This window comes from Oratosquilla oratoria, chromosome 19 (genome assembly GCF_046742065.1).
Source record: "Oratosquilla oratoria isolate Oo_2021 chromosome 19, ASM4674206v1, whole genome shotgun sequence".
NCBI classification, from domain to species: domain Eukaryota; kingdom Metazoa; phylum Arthropoda; class Malacostraca; order Stomatopoda; family Squillidae; genus Oratosquilla; species Oratosquilla oratoria.
Window position 1 is genome coordinate 25,920,305 of NC_134795.1, and position 18,258 is coordinate 25,938,562.

General features: G+C 37.5%; 1 protein-coding gene across 3 annotated transcripts in view; it reads left to right on the forward strand.

Annotated features, from left to right (window-relative positions):
• Positions 1 to 7,776: 7,776 nt before the first annotated feature.
• LOC143035810 (protein SCAI) overlaps positions 7,777 to 18,258 on the forward strand; it is a 38,467-nt gene continuing 27,985 nt past the window's right edge. For all 3 annotated transcript variants that reach the window (XM_076202792.1, XM_076202793.1, XM_076202794.1), the window contains exon 1: positions 7,777 to 7,974. In XM_076202792.1, the coding sequence (XP_076058907.1) occupies positions 7,856 to 7,974 (119 nt within the window). In that variant the 5' untranslated portion in view covers positions 7,777 to 7,855. The remainder of the gene's footprint in view (positions 7,975 to 18,258) is intronic.

The following is an 18,258-nucleotide window of genomic DNA, read 5'->3' on the forward strand; positions in this document are numbered from 1 at the left end:
GTTTGTTTTGCAGTTTATTGTTTACAAATCTGTAGAATAGTTTTGGTTGATCTTTACACTTTTCTATTACTTCTTTTTCATACTTTCTCTTTTTCCTCTCTGCACGTTTGTACATATTCAATTCTATAACCGGTATATATTTTCCATTTTTCAGGTCTTCTGTCTTTTTTCCATCTGGTCCAGGTTTTGTCTCTTTTGTCTTTTAACTCCCTACAACTTTTGTTGTACCAGCATTTTACATATTCTTTTTCTTGTTTTTGTCCTGGGACATTTTTTTCCACTCCTTTTTTGTAAATTTTTGTCAAAATATTCCATTTCTCTTCGTATATTTCTTCCCAGTTTTCCTTTTGAAAGAATTCTCTTATTTTATCAAAGTTTGTTTTTTCATACATCATTCTTCCTTTTCTATATTGTTCATTTCTTTTCATATATTTTTCTTCATTAAGTTCCAGTTCAATCAATATGTGGTCACTTTTACTTATTGGTGTTTTATATTCAATTTTGTCCACTATTCTAGGTTCGGATGTAATTATTAGGTCTAGTCTCGATGGCTCTTCTTCATTTCTATACCTAGTGTTCTCCTGTATCCATTGTGTCATTGTATGGTCAGTAACCATCTCAAGTAGAGCGTTTCCCCATGAGCCGTCTCCACCCTTTACTGTCATTTCTTCCCAGCAGATTTCTTTGCAATTAAAGTCGCCCATCATAACTATTTTCCTCCCTCTTCCATTATCTTGTTTAATGTTATCTTTGTGTCCTCTAACATACTTTTATGTTCACTCTCTTCCCATGAGGCTGTTTTCGGGGGCACATAATTTATCACAAACTTTCTGCTCTTCTTATCTCTGTCTTCTATTTCCATCATTATCATCTCTACTGTATTCTTTCCATATGTGACACACTTCACGTTTATATCCTTCTTAGTCAGGAACATAACTCCACCCCCTTCCTTTTTCACTCTGTTTCTAATCCAATAATTATATGCATCATGTCCTACACTGTTGGGTGGTAGTGGACCTTTTAATTTTGTTTCTACAATTCCCATTATGTCTGGTTCTTTTTCTTTCAAATAATCATTCAGCTCATTCAATCCTGTTATTAATCCATCTATATTTGTGTAAGACACTTTTAGTTTTCTGCCACTTCCATTGTGTTCTCTGTTTCCCTTTTGTTTTTCTCTTGTATGTCGACTTTCTTTAGTTTCATATTCACTACTCTCCAATAGAATCTCTCTTTTTCTGACTCCGTTCTTATCTCGTTTTTTTTCCTTAGCTTCAAGTCTTTTCTGTTTTTCTTCCTCTCTTTCCTCTTTATTCATTTCCCTTTTTATCCATACCTTTTTATATTGTTCACTTGTTGCTATTTTCCCTGTTTTGGATAAGATATTCTCAGCCGTAGTTTGTGACCTGAATTTAATCTTAATTGGTCTGGTCTTGTCTGTACTATATTTCCCGAGCCTGAATTTCTCTTCGATTTGTTTCATTATTTCTGGTTCATCTTCCTGAACTAATTCTAGTAAATTTCTTACTTTTTCATTTTCCTCTTTGATTCTTGTGGTTCTATCTGGGTTATGTTTCTCTTCCATTCCTAATATAATTATACATTTCTTTCTGTCTGCTAAGTCTCTTACTATATTCTCCTTCTGTCTCATCACTTTAATAACTGAGTTTTCAGTTTGTTCATTCATTTGCTGTCTGATTATGTCAGTGAATGCCACTTTGCTATTTTCTTGGATTTTTTTCCAACCCTCCTTGTTCTCCTTATTATTCTCCTTTAAGACTTTATTCTCTTCTTTTACTTCTTTTAACTGTTTTTTTTTTAATTCTTCAATTTCCTTAGTTAAGTTTTTGTTCGCCTTCTCTAGTTCTTCCAATTTTTCAACCCTCCGTACAATGTTGTTAACATGACCGAACCTACGCTCCAAGTCCTCGATCATCTTATCGACCTTCTCTTCTAGTCTTGTCAGTCGGGGGGGGGGGGGGTCCCCCCACCCTCTTTAAATCCCTGGAAAATATTCTCATCACTTTCTACTGTATTGCTCTTATCTATACTTCTAATCTTTACATTTTTATTAGACATTTCATCGTCGCTCAGCTGGTCGGGGGGGCCGTTTGTTTACATTTCGCCTGTCTGCCTGGGCCAAGTCCTCACCTTCCTCATTTCCTTCCATTTCCCCCAGCAATCCCTCCCCTTCTCTTTCCCTACTTTCCCACTACCCCACGAGCAATGTCCCCCCACCCTGTAAATACAATAGGCACTTCTCTTTGCGTTGGGATCCACGAAACTTCAATTTTCTTCAGAACGTCTTCTAAGCCGTCCGTTCGTTGAAGTGTGTGTGTGTGTGTGTGTGTGTGTGTGTGTGTGTGTGTGTGTGTGTGTGTGTGTGTGTGTGTGTGTGTGTGTGTGTGTGTGTGTGTGTGTGTGTGTGTGTGTGTGTGTGTGTGTGTGTGTGTGTGTGTGTGTGTGTGTGTGTGTGTGTGTGTGTGTATGTTTCGCTATAAATACTGGAAAAGACGAATTGTTCAAACTTTTTTTTTCTATCCAGACATCATCAGGATACTAGCTAATGAATTGATATATGTTAATTGATTCATATGATATAATATACGATGTGAATGTGTTGTTAGGAAGTAGTCCTCACTCCTCGGTCCTCATTCCTCCCGTCCTCACCTCTTCTCTTGCCGTCCCACGACCTTTGACCCCCGAGGCCCCCCAATGGAATCGCTCGTGGGGTCACCCGTGTGATTCATGTGCCACCTGGCCACGTGACTCGGCCCAAAGCTTCCTTGAAGCCTACGGGTGGGACAAAGCTTCCTTGAGGAAACACACGTGCAGTACCAGCACCGGCCAGCGATGAATAACCTGCACCTCGGCCAGCCACGTGAGCCACGTGATGATGAACACTGGATCCATTGAGTCAGCTGCGTAAGAACGTTTTGCCTCCAACTTCCCACGCATCACACTTGACCTCACGCCAATTAGGAACATGGGTCATGACTTGATCGTGTATATGAAGACCAGACAAACACCAAAGATTCAGATCGCCTCTAAGCATCATACTGTGAGCCTGGTTCACTGTCTCCTTGCTTTCTCACCTTCTCCACCGTCCCCCGCAACCAGATCGCCTTGAGACACGACTTGGAACACAACAATCGTCACCTCCCTCGCCATCTGGTCCTTTCCTTTTGTTTTTCACCCTTAGAAGCGAGCCCTATTATAACATTGGCGCCCAAATTCATGGCTAAATAACACTAACACTCCATCAGATTTTTCTTCAACCAGCCTGACAGATAGGATATGATATGACTTGATATGATATGATAGATATGATATGACGATATGATATATATTATATGATATATGATATATTATATGATATGATATGATTTATGGTATGATATGATATGATATGATGTGATATGATATATGATATATGTTCTATGATATGATATACAACATTTCTTGTTTTTCTCCCTTTTTCGTCAAGCGTGATTCTTATAACAATATTATTTCTGCATGTAATGCATATTTAAAAGATCCCTTACCCTAAGACATCTGAACCCCCCAACCCCCTTTTCCCTGCAGTGAGTCATCTGTTCTTGGCCTTACTTGGCTTATATCCAGGATGCACACTGACTCTACAGAAACTCGTCGTCTAGAAAGGGTGAGAGCTAATTTCTGCCCCGAATTAGATGAGGGTCGGGGCACTAGTGTCCAGAATGATTGGGGGATTGGAACGACCAGCCTACACGTAGGACTTTATCAATTTATATGAATGACGATGCATACCTACGCGTTCCATCGTTACTGTACTGTGTGTGAGAGAGAATGTGTGTGTTCTGTTCTCGAATAAATTCCATGGATTTAGTTTTGTTATCTATATAGATCGCATATCAGGTCGTTAGTTTTCATGGCAATACAGTTATGCTGCAGATGATAACCCACTGTGTTCAACCTTTAAAGAGAGAAAGAGAGAGGGGAGAAGAGAGAAAAGAGAAGAGAAGGAAAGAGAGAGAAGAGAGCGAGAAGGAGGGGGAAGAAGCGAGTGAGAGAGGAAATGTGGTTATGCCGGGATATTTTCCCGGTAACACGATGAATTAAGAATTACTTGTGTTAGCTTGGGAAAGCTTCTTTCTATTATTTTTATTGACCTATTAACTCACTCATGTAATGTTTTATTTCTCTACTCATTTATTTTCTTATTTTCTTATCAACTTATTGGTCTATTCAGTTGTTCACTTGTTTGCTTATTCCTTTGTTCACTTATGCACTTATTCATTTACTTCCATGTCCTTTCATTTACTTATATATTCATTTATTTGCCAATTCACTTGTTTTCTTATTCACTTATCTACTGACCCGTTTATCCACTCATTAATATATTCACTTATTTACTTAAATCGCTTATTCATCCAATCACTTATTCACTTATTCGTTTGTTCATTTATGCACCCATTCACCTATTCACATATTCACTTATCCACCAGACTGCACAAGTATTCTGCAGCCAACATTTCAGAGACTTCGGTGACATTCCTGAGAATCAAATCACTAAGTATTTTTTATGGTCGAAAACCAGTTTCCAAATCACTCAGTACTGTTTTTATGGTCGAAAACTAGTTTCCAAATCACTCAGTATTGTTTTTATGGTCGAAAACTAGTTTCCAAATCACTCAGTATTGTTTTTATGGTCGAAAACTAGTTTCCAAATCACTCAGTATTGTTTTTATGGTCGAAAACTAGTTTCCAAATCACTCAGTACTGTTTTTATGGTCGAAAACTAGTTTCCAAATCACTCAGTATTGTTTTTATGGTCGAAAACTAGTTTCCAAATCACTCAGTATTGTTTTTATGGTCAAAAACTAGTTTCCAAATCACTCAGTATTGTTTTTATGGTCGAAAACTAGTTTCCAAATAACTAAATATTGTTTTATGGTCGAAAACTAGTTTCCAAATCACTCAGTATTGTTTTTATGGTCGAAAACTAGTTTCCAAATCACTCAGTATTGTTTTTATGGTCGAAAACTAGTTTCCAAATCACTCAGTATTGTTTTTATGGTCGAAAACTAGTTTCCAAATCACTCAGTATTGTTTTTATGGTCGAAAACTAGTTTCCAAATAACTCAATATTGTTTTATGGTCGAAAACTAGTTTCCACTCTACACAGGAAAGAATACTGAAAGAACCCTCCAGTCTACTAATCTCCTTTAATCTGTCTTGTACCACTTTTATGACTACATGCATTCCATCCAATATTGATCCCAGTAATAATTTGCACACAATACCTATACTCTCCCACGATTCCCAGGAGCTATTGAGCTAAAATATGTACCCAAATCCTAGTCTCCCCTTGTTTGATTCCGTGGGAGATGAGTATAGTGTGTAGGAGGGCAAATTATAAACATATCACAACAAAGTAATGTCGTAGCGCATTGGTAAGATTATACTAATGACCCACTTCTTGAGAAGAATAGGCGAAAGTAAAAAGATCCGTATATTTCGATCACTATCTGTGATCCTCTTCAGCAGATGAAGAGCGTCACAGATAGTGATTGAAATATACGGATCTTTTTACTTTCGCCTATTCTTCTCAGAAAGTGGGTCATTAGTATAATTATAGACATATGTATATGATATCCATAAATGGCTCTTATGGTGGGGGTGGGCTTGCAACCTGATTTCCAGGTTGCCGGGGGTGTTGCAAATAAGACACAAACACCTCGAACCAGGCTCAGGGTGAACCCTCAACGGGCTCTCCGTGGGGGCACCTGGAACATCATTTCCCTCTCTCAAGACAATTGAACCTTTTCATCGACGGAACTTAGAAAACTTAGATTTGCTCTCTCAGAAGTGAGAAGACCAGGCAATGATGAGATCAGTAGTGAAGGCTACACCTACTTATTGTCGGGCCGCACCGAAAGTAGCTGTAGGCATATCTATCCGACTACAGCACGCCGTTATAAAAGTTACTCCCGTTGATGAGCTCGTGATGTTGGTGAGGTTGGAGCAGGCCTTGGGTTTCATCTCTCCTATATATGTATATGCACCTACAGAGTATTTGCTATATGCATGCTCTCGCTTAGGCGTATAACCTTGAAGAGAGGAAGATGTTCTATGCCAAGTTTCTATGGTGACTTCAATGTGGTTATTGGCACCGACAGAACTGGCTATGAAGTATGCATTACCCACCATGGATCCAAAGCTAGGAACACTAACAGTTCTTTTCTTCTGAATTTTGCAAAGTCCAGAAGGCTGAGCATTGATAATTCCTGGTTCCAGAAACAAAAGCCACACCAATAGAGGTAAGCACACTACATCTCATCATTTGGGTTTCCCACTTGTAGCATTTGCAAGACGAGCAGATATTCCTCAAATGAACAACGTTGAAATTAACATAAATTAAAAACAACTTCTAGGACTATATTCATGCTGAACAGGACAGAAAAAGAACTTTTGAAACCAAATATGAACTTGAAGCTAGATATGATAAATTGGAGAATAAAAGGCAGGATTCTAAGTGGTCCATCCTCCTTCTCTGTATGCTATATTTAGGTAAAAACATCCAATCTAACCAGAACCTGGATACAAACTGGAGCCGCTAATGGAAGCTCCACTACAAATTTGTTTAGTTACACCATGGAAGAGCTTAACTGTGTGTAGTTCTGCCAGGGCCCCGACATGGATAAGTGCCGCCCCGGGGAAAGTCGAAAAGTACCGCCCCCCCCCCTCACCACCACGACTACCACCACCTTCCACATCTGATGGTCACTAGCACGATTCACATGTAACATTCATCCACAAAACAACGTTTATACACACATCATTCATACACACAACTCATGATAGATAAATCATGCCTTAAAAGTACATCAGGGGGAATTTGTTTTACCTTCTTTTCACCAATAGTGGCGCCCCCCCTCCCAAAAAAAAAGTGCCGCCCCGGGGCATTGCCCCCCCTGCCCCTCCCCTTATCGGGGCCCTGAGTTTTACACTGAAGTAAAGTATAGCTTATACCAGTGAACATATAATAAATGGGCATGTAGCCAAAGAGGTTCAGTGAATTTTTGTCCCACGTGGTATCAGTAATAAAGTTTATCCCTCTAATGTGTAACATTTAATTAGATTGTCATAAGTATTGAAGTTCAACACAAGAAAGGGTCAATACAGGCAAAATTTGTTTCACCAGCTCCGTGATTTTCTGTAAAAAACACGTGAATAGTTGCGTATTACGATATATGTTCGTGGGTCTCAATATCTGCATTTGGCCCTATTTATTTCCAAAATTATTTTAATAAATCGGAAAGTATAATATACAACTGTTAAGAGAAGCAAATACGACATAAACTATGTTAGTATATCATATGTGTCTTATTCTATACTACTTATTGACTTCCAAATGCTTTAACAGTCTACATGAATTTCTTGCCTTAAAAGACCAAAACTTTCGTCTCTAGTGGCCTGCACTCCAGTTTTCTTAGCGATGTTACTGACACACCTTGTATTAAAACATATGTTAAATGATTATCGTATTAAAATATTGAAATATGTGTTGAATATACAACTTGTTTTGCCTTATCTGATTACATTTTCTCGGCGTCAGCTATTGGCATTTTATATTTTTATTAAGTTTGTGGTAATTTGAAGCATGATTCTGATATTTCTCATAAGTACCATTTACATTCAATGAAGTTACCTTTGTCATTAAAATTATTGCTGTTTTTATCGTTATTCTTTTTTTTATCTGATTCCCTCGTAAGTAGGTCCGATAGAGGTGGGGGCGTGTAGAAGTGGAGGAAACATAACACTATTCTCCTAATTCCAGTTGGCGCCATCTCTTGGGGAGGTACAGTCATAAATGGTTGAATATCCTCCTGAAGCCTCGAAGATGGCTGAAATGGACGAACACGAACGTAAAATCGTGAATGAGTTTTGTCATCTTCTAGAAAAATCAAAACAACTATTCAATGGACTGAGGTAAGGGCATGATGAAATAGTGTAAAGCAACACCACCGAAATGTCAAATTTCGTCTGCAATGTTTACATTTTTTTTTTCCGGATCGCAAACAAATCATCACAATTGTTGTGAAAGCGATTTATGCAAAGCATTTCTAAGGAATTTAGACATATTTGGAAAATACAACCTTACCATTCTATTTCGTTTTATTTGAAGATTGTAAGAACTTCACATGGAAGATGTATATTTATGTTATGAGTTCAAGCTAGGAACCACCACACCCAACTCGAGTACTTGAATAATTTACAAATTATAATGCTCACATTTGAATGATCATTTTATCTACAGAAAGCTATGATTATTCATGCTGTTTACAGGAAAATTGTATATATCATTTCAAAATGCCCTAAATAATACATTGTATCAAAACATCAGTGTTCACAGACTTGATCAAAATGATATGTTAAATGTAAATATTATATTATAATTGTATTTACATCTAAAGTCATTCAATTATTAGGAAGTTTTCATCAGCTCATACATTAGATTTCTATATCTTCCCACCTGCAAGAACCTGTTTTCCTTTTTTGCTATGAAGCCATCTTTTCCATTAAATGAATTTACTTTCATTAGAAAATTACTTGGTTTACTTGCCAAAAGAATGATAATAGCTGTAGTGTTTGGCAAAATTAATAAACATTTGATGTGAATGGTGAAGTGGAGGCACTCAAATGGCACTCGAGCGGAAGATGAGTAGGTTATGCTTGTTAGAACGTTTGAAAGAATTACCCTGTATTGGGTATTGACCCTAAGTTTTATGCATTCTGTATTTTAGTGGCTTTTTCGTATGATGTTTAGAGTGTTTTTTTTTTTTTTTATAAAGAATTGCACATCTACATAATATAGTAATAGAGAAATAATAAATTTTGTTAATTATAATAAATCAGTGTAATATATATTATTCTTGGCAGAAATCAATAGTACAGTTGCTAAAAGATATAAACAAAGTTACGTAGACTCCTTTAGATGCCATCTTTGTTTTGACAAATTCAGAGGTCAGAGACGACAACAGCCTAATGACCTCTAGAATTACAGGTACCACATTATTAAATGCAAGTTAGGTTAAGTAGACAGGTTAGGTTAGGTTGGGTTAGAATATACAAATTTAGCATACCGGTACTTTAATTTCTTCAACCTCCACCTCTACCAAAACAAACATGTCTCAAGTAGTCAAAGTGGCTATGTTTATTGATAGCTTTAAGCAGCTGTTTCTATTATTGGCTTCTGCCAAGAATAACATATATTACTTTGATGTATTATGATTTACAAAATTATTATCTAAATTTCTATATCTATATCACATAGGTGTGCACTTCTAAAAATTTACCGCTTTCAGTATATAGTCAGTTTAACTGGTAAACCTTCAGAAGTGCACACCTAATTAGTATATCAATAGAAAATTAGATATTTGTAAAGTATACCACATCAACATAATATATGTTTTTATTGGTGGAAATCAATAACACAAGTTATCAGTTTATAATCAGTTTAACTGGTAAACCTTCAGAAGTATATCAATAGAAAATTAGATATTTGTAAATTATAATATATCAACTTAATATATGTTTTGGTGGAAATCAAAAACAAAAAAGGTGCTAAAAGTGATATACTAGTGACAACTCATACATCAGCAAGCTTCGAGATACCATATTTGTTTTTGTTTGTTATTGAAGATGAACTAACAGAAGTCTGGTCTAGTCTAACCTAACCTTCTGTTGGGTATGGATTTAGCATCCCTAGAGCTCATCAGACTAGACTAGACCAATTTATTAAATTTCCATTAGTTCGTCATCCACAACAAACAGAAACAAACATGGCATCTCATAGTTTGCCAACATCCAAATTATTAGAAGTATATCACTTTTAGCAAAGTCCGTTGTTAATGGTTCCCACCAACAAAAACATTATGTTGTATTTTATTTTACAAAATTTATATCTAATTTTTTATATATTGCTTAGATGTGCACTTCTGGAATAATACTGTTTTACTTTATATATACAGTGCTCGACAAGGAAGTATGAACGGTTAGCAAGAATGAGTGAAGAGTAGAATGAACGAGTTATAAATCAATAAACAAAAGCTCACTTCATACCTCTAATACTTTGATGGGTGGCCTTTACGTGCAATGATCTCACGAAGGTGGTTTGGAATGGAAGTGGCGTACTTGGCAAGATGTGCAGGGGTTATACTAGCCCAGGATTGGCGAATGGCTGCCTCGAGCTTGGGCACAGAGCTCATATCTTTACCCTGCAGGTCTTGTTTAATGTGGTTCCACAGGTTTTCTATTGGGTTTATGTCAGGACTATTGCCTGGCCAGTCTGCTATGTAAGGTATATGACAGTCTTTAAGCCACTGAGTAACACTACGAGCAGTGTGGGCTGGGGCGTGATCTTGTTGAAAGATGTTAGCACCTGAGCTATTAAAAGAATCCTCCAGGTGGTCATTTAAGAGTTCATAATAAACATATTGGTTCACTTTTACATTTTTCGGTAGTACAACAAGGCTCCCAAGTCCTCTTCCACTAAAACTTCCCCATACCATGAGAGAATCAGGGTGTTTCACTGTTTGTTGAACGTACCGGGGGTCAAGAGGGTTGCTACCCGCACGCCGATACACGTTTCCACCCCTATTGCCAGTCACAGTAAAGGTGGACTCATCGGTCCAGAGAATATCCAGCCACTTGTCATCATCCCACTGAAGATATTTCTTGCAAAACTCAACCCTACAGCGCCTCTGGTTAAGAGTGAGAAGAGGCTTCTTCACTGGGCGGTGGCTTCTGTACCCAATGTCATGAATGCGGCGGCTAACTGTTCGTACACTAACCTCCCCAAAGAGTCCCGGGATACTTTCTTTTATTTTTCTGGCAGTAACACGTAGATTATGCTCTAACTGTCTCTTGATAACATTAGTAGCACGAGGGGATGTCTTTTTGGGCATACTTTTTCCTTGGTTTGTAACCGGGTGTGTCACAGCCACCTTCCATCTTAAAAATGGCAACCCACTTGCACACAGACGTCTTGCCAACCCCAACCTGCTCTATTATTTCCTTTGTTTGGTGACCAGATTTATGTAAAGCTATGATCTGGGTTATTGTCTCTTGTGATAAATACTTGTTCTTGCCCATATTAAGGCTAGAAAGCACCTCTGTCTGCAAAAAACACTGACCGCCTAGGTGGCATCACCAGAACACTCACGGAACAAAAAGCCTCCCCACAAAGGCTAAGAGGCAACTGAGGGATGATTGATAGCATGCGTCATAAACCCTACCCTTAGCTCCGCCCACTTGTCCGTTCGCACTTCCTTGTCCATATCATTTACCCCCCTGGAGGATTCTTTTAATAGCTCAGGTGCTAACATCTTTCAACAAGATCACGCCCCAGCCCACACTGCTTGTAGTGTTACTCAGTGGCTTAAAGACTGTCATATACCTTACATAGCAGACTGGCCAGGCAATAGTCCTGACATAAACCCAATAGAAAACCTGTGGAACCACATTAAACAAGACCTGCAGGGTAAAGATACGAGCTCTGTGCCCAAGCTCAAGGCAGTCATTCGCCAATCCTGGGCTAGTATAACCACTGCACATCTTGCCAAGTACGCCACTTCCATTCCAAACCGCTTTCGTGAGATCATTGCATGTAAAGGCCACCCATCAAAGTATTAGAGGTATGAAGTGAGCTTTTGTTTATTGATTTATGACTCATTCATTCTCCTCATCACTCATTCTCGCTAACCATTTGTACTTCCTTGTCATATATATATATATACATATATATATACATATATATTTATACACATATATATATGTATATATATAAATATATATATATATATATATATATATATATATATACGTACTACCAGGGGATCTGTTTTTTCTGAAATTATTTTCAATAGTAGGGTGTCAAAAAGGGTAACAGCTCTTGAATTTCTACATAAACAAAAACTGATGTGACACTCGCTATTTATTTTCTGATAGTAATTAATTTCACCGTTTCTTTCATGTCCCTTAGAAAGGGAAATGATTGACAGATGAGAGTGAGATGGTGTATGCCTTTACTGGCTACTTCCCTTGCAAGGAGAAAAAGAACTTTTGGTTTATAAATAGATGACAATTGGCATGTAGTTTTAGTCTTACATATACCAACAGCAATTTCCCCCATACAAGGGAGGTAGGCAAAGTCAAAAGGCATAAGTACCCTCCCACCCATTTCATCCACACATACTCCACTCCCATTCACTATCCCTCCCTCTTTTCTTGGCTCCTCCTGGATGACTAGTCATCCCTCCATCTCACCCACTGCCCTGGGTCAGAAGCAATGTAGCAAGACACAGCACATCCACAGCAAGGCTATTTCATTTAGTCTTGACAGATAAATTATATACTTTTAAGTATTGAACAATGCTATTATTATTTCAATCCAACATTTTGCTACTGAAAATGGCTTCTTAAAAAAATAAATAAAGATGTGGCAAGCTTAATTGCTGTCCAAAATCTTGCACTCCTATGACCTTTCAATTGGCCCAAACTGTTTGATTTTACCTTCATTCAAACCATTCCATGCATCAATTCTTCTGTATGGATAACTGTATTTTTTAATGTCTTTCAAACATCTTGTCTCTTTTTAATTTCATCTCATTGTTTCTGGATTTCCTTTGTTCTCATACTAATAAGTTCTCATTATCAAATATGTCCACACTTTTCATGGCTTTGAACACTGTCATTAGATCACTTCTCTTTCTTCTCTTCTGGTATTGGCAGCCCCAGAGCAATTAGTTGCTCTTCGTATAGTTTATCTACAAAATCAGGAATCATTTTAGTTGATCCTCCAAATTTTCTCTATCTCATTTATTTGTTTAGTTTTGTGTAATGACCACACCACTGCAGCATATTCTAAACCAAGGAAGATCAGGGTTTTTTTTATAATCTTTATCATGTTTGTCCATGTAGTAGAATGATTTATGGGCTTCAATAGGTTATGTTTCCCCAGTGATCTTATGGATGTATGTTTCTGGGGAAAAATTTTACATTAGCATCACTCCCAAGTCTCTCTCTTCCTTTGCTTTGGTCATTACCTATTCTATAGATCACTATAGGTCTATTCCTACAGCCATTTCCAATATCTTGTATTTCCTCACATTGAACTTTATTTTCCACTCTTGGGTTCATTAATATACTGTCAAGATCTTCTTGTAGCAACCTACAATCATCTGTATTCCTTACCCTCCTATTGATCTTTGTATCATCAGCAAATAAATTGGCATAACTAGTCAAATTATCCATCATGATAGAATCATGTATCAAAAACATAAATGGTGCTAACACTTTCCTGTGGAACTCCACTAGTAACTTCTGACATGCTGTCCTTTACTTCTGTCCTCATTAAGTTCCTCGGAAAGTCTCAGATATTTTAGTAAATTCCCTTTAAGCCCTTCAACATGTCCATCTTACATAATGATTTTTTTGTGAGGTACCTTATTGAAAATGTTCCAGATCTGAAAAAATACAGTCCACCCAACATTGTGGTGCACAGTTATTACTCTTGAATAAACTTGACAATTTGGAAACATTTGATCTTCCTTTCCTAAAAGTTAGTTTTCCACTAAGATTTCATCCTCATCTAGATATTTTAGTAATTTCTTTCATTAATCTTTCACACATTTTTGCTACCACATTGATCTATAATTTTGAGGAGGCTCTCTGTCCTCGCCTTTCAAAATTAGCACATTATTAGCTAGTTTCTAATTGTTTGGAGCTCCCTTTTCTTAGTGATTAAAGAAAAAAAAATTGTGTGCACTGTACACCAGTTATTTCTGACTTTTTTTTTTTCCAACTTGAGATCTCATCAGGACATGTGCTTTTTCTCACATCCATTGTTTCCAAAAAAAAATTGGAGCCTTTGTACCCCTACTTTTATGTTATTCAACCCCCTCACCTCTAGAAATTCCCTCTTTGCCTTCAAAATGACTCTCTTTGGTAAACATAGACTGGAAATTAATGTTCAACATTTCTGTTTATTTAAATCATCAAACATTGTTCTGTCCACTTTCAATTCATTGATTCCTTCTCTGTGCCTCAATTTACCAGTAGGAAATCAGAAGAACAGGTTTTATTCATTTTAATGATTGTCAGTGTATATATACAGTGCTCACAATCGGTACCTAAAGTGATGGCACAAAAAAAAAGTCGCCCTCTAAAACAGCTCAAATCCACTGATTTTATTGGAGCTTAAATGGTGGTCTCAGGAAAGTGTCCTTAGGCTATTCACCACTTTTGGTTGCCTCAGTGTGAACCAGCCTTTCATACAGACTGGATGTGTGTAAGTGTTTCTGTGTTATTTCATAAGACAGTGCATCCCCTTCATGTCTATCAAGTGACAGTGGGACCAAGGAAAGAGTTATCAGGAGAGGAGGCTGCAGTTATATGGTCTCTGAGCCACACTGGAAAAGACAAAAAAAAAATAGCTGCTATCACAGGTGTGGCACTGTGTGGTGTGCAGAGGTGGACAAAAAAAAGCCGGGATGCAGGAAGCAGTGACCCACCACTTCATAATAAATGGTCAGGATGTCCTCAAGTGACTTCTGAAAGAACTCAGAATGTGCTGAAGCATCAGGTGGACAATGAGCTTCTCATCAGTGCAAAACAATTGAAGGAAAAGAACCTAAGGCTCCTTCAGGATGTCTCAGTGCAGACAATGCAGAAATGCCTCTATCTATAATGACCTCAAATTCAAGTATTGTGCACCCTGAAAGAAGCCCATTTTAACAGCATTGCAAAAGAAGAAAAGACTACTGTTTTGTCATAAATATTTAGCCTGGGATCTGGAGAAGTGGAAGACTGTTTTGTGGTCTGATGAGGCCATCTTCACAGTGATGGCCTGCCTACGGGGGAAGGTCAGGTTCCATCCTGGCCTGAATCTAGCTTCCAAAGTACATTGAAGGGACTGTAAAACACCCAGATAGTGTGATGATCTGGGGAGCATTTGGGTATCACAGCACTGGGGTGTTGCCAAAGAACTTCACAGTGAACAAAGAATGTTATCTTGAGGTTCTTGCTGACCACTTAGAGGACTGGTTCACATCATACGAAAATGAAATATTTATGCAGGACAGTGCAACAGCTCATACTGCCAAACTGATTCATGAATGGATTAAATGGGTGGGTATTACTACATCAAGGACTGGCCAGGTAATATTCCTGATCTAAACCCCATAGAAAACCTCTGGAGCCTGATGAATTCCTGATTACATGGATGTGATACATCCACCTCCAGGAGATCTGAAATCTACCATTTGATATCTCCCTTCATAACAGCTAATGGTACTAGATAGACAGAGTAGTAGTTAAACAAGGTTATTATTCACTTAACCATCGTAACAGTTATGTAACAAATATTTAGCTGTAGTGAAGTCGTTCAAATAAACCTGGCAGTCGCAAAGCTTTCCCATTGCCATTGTTACTATTATGGAACAAATCACTAGTTGCAGTGGTCTTTCAAATAATCAAACCTGGCAGTCACAAAGCTTTCCCATTGCCATCGTAACTATTATAGAACAAATCACCAGTTGCAGTGATCTTTCAAATTATCAAATCTGACAGTCATGAAGCTTCAATCCCAAGACTTCATATTCAGAGTTCCCTCTGCTACAGTTTTGCCTTATTCAAATGTTGCTATTCCTAGCTGGTGGCATTAGAAGCCATGTAGAATGGGAGATATTGGACAGTAGATTTCAGATGCTCCAGTTCAGGATATAAATTCATAATAATCACGAAGAACCCACTGTCAGAATAAAAGGAAACTTAGAAGAACGTATAACTTCTATATTTCGGCTTATAGCTATAGCCCTCTTCAGGAAAGTACAGATTACAAGAATTTGCAGAGACATAATTCTTGTAATCTGTACTTTCCTGAAGAAGGCTATAGCTATTAGCCAAAATATAGAAGTTATACGTTCTTCTAAGTTTCCTTTTATTCCGACAGTGGGTTCTTCGTGATTATTATTTACAAATGTGCTACAACATTTTGTCTATGTGATATGAATTCATGTTTAGTCATTGCTCTTTTAGATGTGGCAAATGGTATATAGAGAGATAGTTTGCTGCTGGTGTAGTTATTTTGTTGCATTCTGATGGTGGTGTGTGAGATTTAGTATGATGGATGTGTGGTGTTGAGGGTTCTGGCATAGAACCTGTTATTTGTTTGTCATTTTCATGGGGTGTACTATTTAAGAATTTTGGTTTCTGTATGGAGGTGTCCAGCTGGGGTGGTTTTGGTGCTCTATTCTGTGCTCCATTCTGTAAAGTTTGTCAATTGTAACCTGTTGATAATTATAGAGATATTCATTTGCATGTTTGCGAGTGCCTGAACTGCTCAGCCACCTTATGTTTTTGTTGTCATTCAAGGAATTATATGATAGTTGTATTCCTCACATAGAAATGATAAATGATTAAATGGTTGTTGTTGTCATTCCCTAGACTGTCTGGCTGAGGAATGCCATGGTTGGAATGATGTTTTACCAGAAATCCTGTATAGAGTGCATATTGTGTTGCTGGCATGCATGATTGTGTACAATGTATTTTTCCATAAATGTGTAGTACAGTATGGGGTGAAACATTGTATCCTGGACAGATATCTGAGATGCAGTCATCCAGCCTCTTCTGGTTGCTTAGAAGGGTCGGATGGTGGCTGGACTGCAGTCTGGTTAGGTGGACCCTGTCCTTTCAGGGGAGAGAGGATTCAGAGGGATGGACATCAGGAGGTCTGGTATGCAACAGCATATTGTCTTTCAGTTTGTTGATGGAACAGTGATATGATTATGGATATGTGTCTGGTGGTTGTGGAGGAAGAAAGGAGAGTATTTGTCTGTAATGTAGGTATTTGGGTGTTGTTTTGATGTTTCTTGGCATGTGTGGGTGTTCTGATCTAGTGTAGTGGATGTGCTATATTTGTGGAGACTGCAGCAAGTGTTTGTGTGCCTCTTATGTCAAGGTGATCCTTGACATTGAGGACTTTGTTTCTTGGTGTAAATGGTCCATAGGTGTTGTGTTTGTGCAGCCTATAATTGTCTTTAAGGCTTTGTTTTGTATGGTCTGTAGGGTGTTATGGTATGTCTTAATAAGATTAGGTCCTGGTGTGGCAGCATCTTCGTTGTGTGACCTCCCCCCAAGAGTTGGGGGGCCAGCCACAGCATATCCCTGCCTGTCCCTTATCATATAGTTGAAATTGTTACTGTATTTGATAAAAGATAAAATTCTTTGTGTTTATCAAGCACATGAAATGTTCATGTTTCTGTGAAATTCCACATTTGTAAGAATGCTGTCTCATGGTTTGGCATTATTTTGGATTTATTTATTTATTTATTTTTATTATTATTATTATTATTTTTTTTTTTTTTTTTTTTTTTTTACCAAGCTGTAAAGAAAACAATAATGTGTATAGGCTTATACATAACTGTTATTCATAATAATTTTATGCCATTCTGGATTCATATTCAATGGATGAGAATTTAATTCAATTATGAAAAAGACTGGTTGCCTTGTGAAAAATATTGTTCCTCCCACACCCATCCCCACTCGCTCCCTTCACTCCCGTGCTAGTTTTCTTTCTTTTCTTCAGACCCCACTCTCATGCTTGGTTTATATATAAGTGACAGTAGTCTCAGAGTAAAAGTCATGTTGAAGGGCCCATTGATCTTAGATTAATGCACAATGAAATAACGGATATTGAGACACCAACACTCACCAGGCAACTCATCCTTGTATATAACCATTTTGATTCTGTGGAGAGTGACTGTATGCCATCATGTTAATTGCCTTGTTTGCTGTGATTTGTGACCAGAATTTGCATTTTAAAGTATACATTCCATCTTTTTTTTATGTACTTACCTCACATCCTTGATTATGTACACTTGAATCATCTCTTAGAATGTGTATTTACCTCATATTTATCCAATGGTAATATATGGGGCTGGAACCATGCTCATAATCCCATTTATATATGTATTTAACCTAGTTGTCTGCTTCATTTCTTAATGTCTTAATTTTTTCTCTTTCCTCATTCACGTCTTTTTATCCATATATTTTTATAGTGTTCATTTTTTGCTAATTTTCTTGCTAAGATTTCTATTGCCATTTGTATGCATTCATGTGTGTTCACCTGATTGTATTTTTAAAATTGTAACTTACAGAAGAAAAAAAGGTTCACTTATGGGGTTCCATTTCTGTCTTCATTTTAGATTAATT